General features: G+C 33.0%; 1 protein-coding gene across 1 annotated transcript; it reads right to left on the bottom strand.

Moving 5' to 3' along the window:
- Positions 1 to 2568: 2568 nt before the first annotated feature.
- Positions 2569 to 3759, bottom strand: LOC107822083 (FCS-Like Zinc finger 8-like). The gene is given in 2 exon segments (XM_016648579.2): positions 2569 to 2997; positions 3000 to 3759. Coding segments are annotated over 2 exon segments (609 nt in total). The 5' UTR covers positions 3471 to 3759; the 3' UTR covers positions 2569 to 2859.
- Between the last annotated feature and the right edge of the window lie 495 nt (positions 3760 to 4254).

Here is a 4254-nt window from a genome sequence, read left to right as displayed (position 1 = left end):
GATGGGTTAGGTCAATAAATGGGTAATTGCCCAACTCAGCCCAAAGTTTACTTGGGTTAAGATGGGCTGGGTCAAGATGGGCTAAACAATGGGTCATAGCCCAACTTGACGCATGTTTTAGAACCATGCTCATTTTGCATAAACAAAACATTTTATCTTTTATACACCTATGTATAAAATGTAAATAAATACTATTAGTATTTTGAGAATCAAAGTATATTTTCTTAAATAACAAATTAGTATTTAAAATGTGTAAGTTGAAAAATATTTTGCGGGTGGGGTAAGGGGGTTGGGGTGGGAGGGTGAAGCAGAAAACACAAAATTGAAAATACAAAAATTATTTTTTTTGCGCGGGGTTGGGGGATGCAGGAAAACAAAAAAAAATTTGAAAATACAAAAAAAAAAAAAAAACAAAGTAAAAAAAAAAATTCGGGGGAGGGAGGTGGGGGTGTAGGAAAACGGAAAAATAGAAAATTAAAAATACAAAAAAAAAAAATGAAGTGAAAAAAAAAATTGCGGGAGTGGGGGTGGGGGTGAGGGGTAGGTGGGTGGGGGTAACTAAGTAAATTTCTAGATATGTTGGGTTGAGATCCCTTTGTTTTGGGGTGAGTTTCATGGGTTGTATTTGGGCTACTTCATGGGTCAGAATGGGCTACAAAAAATAATGGGTTAACTTGGGCTCAGCCCAAATTGACTCATGAGCTAAAATATTGTAGCCCAACCCATTAATCTCTGGGCGAGTTGGATGGGTTTGGGCTCAAATTGCCACCCCTAGATGGGACCAAGTTATTTAACGAACGGAGGATAAATATGATCCAAAAATATGATTGTAGAAGTAGTAACACTAAGAAAGTGAAATTAGCTTATTTTCAAAGTAGAGGAGCAAATATGACCTTTTTCTGTATATACAAATTACAAGTGATAGTAACATTTCTTTTTACTCACTTTCAAAAAAGAATATTCCCTCCGTTCTACTTTAATTAATTTTTTAGCCTTTTTTTTTGTGGTCCACAATATTTTATTTTTCCAAATATCAAGAAAGAATTAGCTTCTTTTTTTCAAAGTTGCCCTTGGAGTTAAGAGACAAATTGCATTTGTTGTATTTTTAATGAACAAATTAAGGTTAATATGGTCAATTTCATTGTGGATTAATGCTAAAAGGTGAATTCCTTAACATGTGTGGGAAAAAAAATCAAAAAATCAATTAAATTGGTCTAGAGTGAGTAATATCTATCACAATTTTGAAATAATTTAACTTAAATTTTTTATTTTTCTCTTAATAAAGACAAGCTTCTATATATTTGCACAAATGTTATGACATGTTTAATATAAGACCATGAATTTTAAAAAATTTATGATCACACAGATATTATATATTTATACAAAATTGAAACTAAGAGAATAACTAGTAGAATGTCCATTTGTACAAGCAAGTCGCACTATAATGATGCAGTGGGTTAATAATCACTTGATGATCTATTAGTTTCATAGGTAGTATTTATCATGTGTGACTTGGTATATATTTATCTTAAAGCTGATTAAGACTTCATATTAGAACTTCCTCGGAATTGTTTTTGCATAAATGAAAGCCTGATACGACATTAGTTAACTTGGTGGATGAAGCTACATGATATGAGAGAAAGAAAATGGAAGATTGGTTAATGATGAAAGATCATTCTATCATAAGATGAAAAATCCAAAATGATTTGGCACACCTCATTAATTTCCTACCATTTCTTTAATAGTCAAGAGCATAACTCACGTAACTTTTCCTTATCTAAAATCTTCAATAATAGAGAACAAACACAGATGACAGAGGAGAAAATAAACTTGATCAAGAATATTGCACCTTTTGTTGCAAATTAATATATGACAGGTTTAGCATACCATATCATCACACTTACTTCTTTGTGTATCCGAAGTTAATTTTATTTTTTTAAAAATTTTACATATTAAAAGACTATATTTTAGTACAATTAATTATAAGAATCATAATAATAAGACTGACCGAGTCTTTCAATAATACTACTGCTAATAATAAAAAACGTGATCAAGAATAATAATAATGACAGTGGAGAAAATAAACTTGATCAATAATAATAATAATAAGGCTGGAAGAGAAGAGAAAAATCAAAATGAGTTTATCTACATCTTCATTCATTCATGATTACAATCAAAGTTAGAAAATCATATCCCCTTTAATTTAGAGTTGCCAAACTTCTTTCTCGAGAAACTAAAGACAAACATGAAAAAATCTCGCTAACGGCTAATCCAAAAATCATCATCCAATTGCTGGTTCTACATTACCCAATTCCTGGCCTTCCAAAACCATTTCTTTGCAGCGGCATCCAGGATCATTGCATCTTTATTCATTTGGAGTTCTATAATGTAAAACAGCTCAGAGATAATCATTGAATATTCAAAGTTTAAGGGGTCGTTTTGTAAGCGGGATACGTGTGGTACTAAATTTATACTCCGTTGACGCTATAAATTTATTCATAAACTGTCAGCGAAACATAGTATAAACTTTATCCCAAACTTAATTATGAATATCTCATTTTATCCCAATTTATCCCATCAAACTTGATATTAATTTATCCCACATTAATCCACTTATCAAACGACCCTAAGAACCTTAAATATTTGTACACTGTTTTTCCTTGGATCAACTCTGCAATAGTGGCAATTAATAGTGGCGTGGGGGACGTAGATAGAATTTTCACCAATGAAATAAAAAAGTAAACACGTAAATAAGTAAAGTGAATTAAAAAATAATTGACAGGTGAAATTTTTGGCAAAAGGGTTCGAATGAACTCTTCCCCTAGCTCCGCCGGTGAGTTGAACACTGATTCTCCCATTTCAACTCAGACAAGTTCCAACAACACAATTATCAAATATATGGGTTGTTTTTGGATTAGGACCGTGAGTAATTACACAAGTGTAGTCCTCAGAACTCTCCATCTCCCTCAGACTTAAACATCTGCAACAGCCCTCCTACAAGAAGAATCTTTTTCTAATTCTTTTAATGCAGTGAATGAAGAAGCTAAGAGTTGAGAATCCCGAGTCTTGATACCAAAATCAGTAGGGGAAGCAGGACTTTGAACTTTAAGCTCTGTTCCAAACAGAACCATTTCCTCATTCTCAATAGGATCCAAAAGAAGAGCAAGTTTAATACCTTCTGATTCCAATTGATAATTAGTGATTGAATTTGCACAGTTTCTGTCATAGCCAAAAGGGTTGCCAAGATTGAACATTTGTTTGCCATCAAGAATGGATTTTGGGCTATTAATTCCAGCTTCAACTACATCAGATAGGCTTCTGGTCAGAAATCCATTGAAAATTCTTGGAGAAATGGGTGGGTTTGTATGATTTTTGGTGGGAGATATTGGAAATGAAGTAGCGTTGTCAGCCATAGAACTTTGCTGTTTGCTGCTCACTGCTCTTTTTGAATTGTTCCTCAGCATCACCATTTAACATTTAAAAACTTTCCTCTGAAAAAAATGAAGACTTTAATAGAAGATGGATAAGCTAAAGATACTTCGCACTAATTCTTCTATTTGCCTTTTTTTGAGGGTGAACTGTATAGTGTACTTTTAGGAAAAATAAGTTATTTTGCCCACTTCAGTACTTTAAAGTGAGTCTCAGCTAATTTATGGTGATATAAGTTTTGTCCTTTTGATTGAAAGGACGGGAGGGGCCAATAATAAAAGTGATAATAATAATGTAAAGGAAATACATCTCTTTCTCTTCCCAACACCCCACAACTGAACTGCACTTCTCTCACGCTTCCTACATCTCTTGATTGCACGCACTTGGAGGTGAATATCTCGGGATTCACTCTCAAGAATACACCCGTTATTTGGAGCGACAATTAATCTTGCTAATCAATTTTTAAAATGTAATAGTCAAACCAATAATGTTCTTCAGGAAATAATGCAATATCGTTTCAATCTCAAATAAGTTAGGATTGACTCGCTCAAAGAAAATAACGTAAACTCAAAAAAAGTAAGACTTTACGATGTTCTCTGTCTCTAAGCTTATTTCCTCCTTCCCTTTTTTTCCTAGCTCTAGTTATATTTTTAGGACTTTATATATTATTGGCAATGGTAATGATGCAATTACTTGAAATGATCATTATGGATGATGAACAATAACTAGACAGTGATGGTGGGGTGGTCCTTTCTTCTTTTGACGATTGAATAGACTTTGAATAGTACTTCTTCTGACCATTAGGGATGTTTCTCCCTTTTCTTT

Source organism: Nicotiana tabacum, chromosome 19 (assembly GCF_000715075.1).
Source record: "Nicotiana tabacum cultivar K326 chromosome 19, ASM71507v2, whole genome shotgun sequence".
NCBI classification, from domain to species: Eukaryota; Viridiplantae; Streptophyta; class Magnoliopsida; order Solanales; family Solanaceae; genus Nicotiana; species Nicotiana tabacum.
The sequence above is the reverse complement of the archived record's forward strand: the minus strand, read 5'-3'. Positions and strand labels throughout refer to the sequence as shown.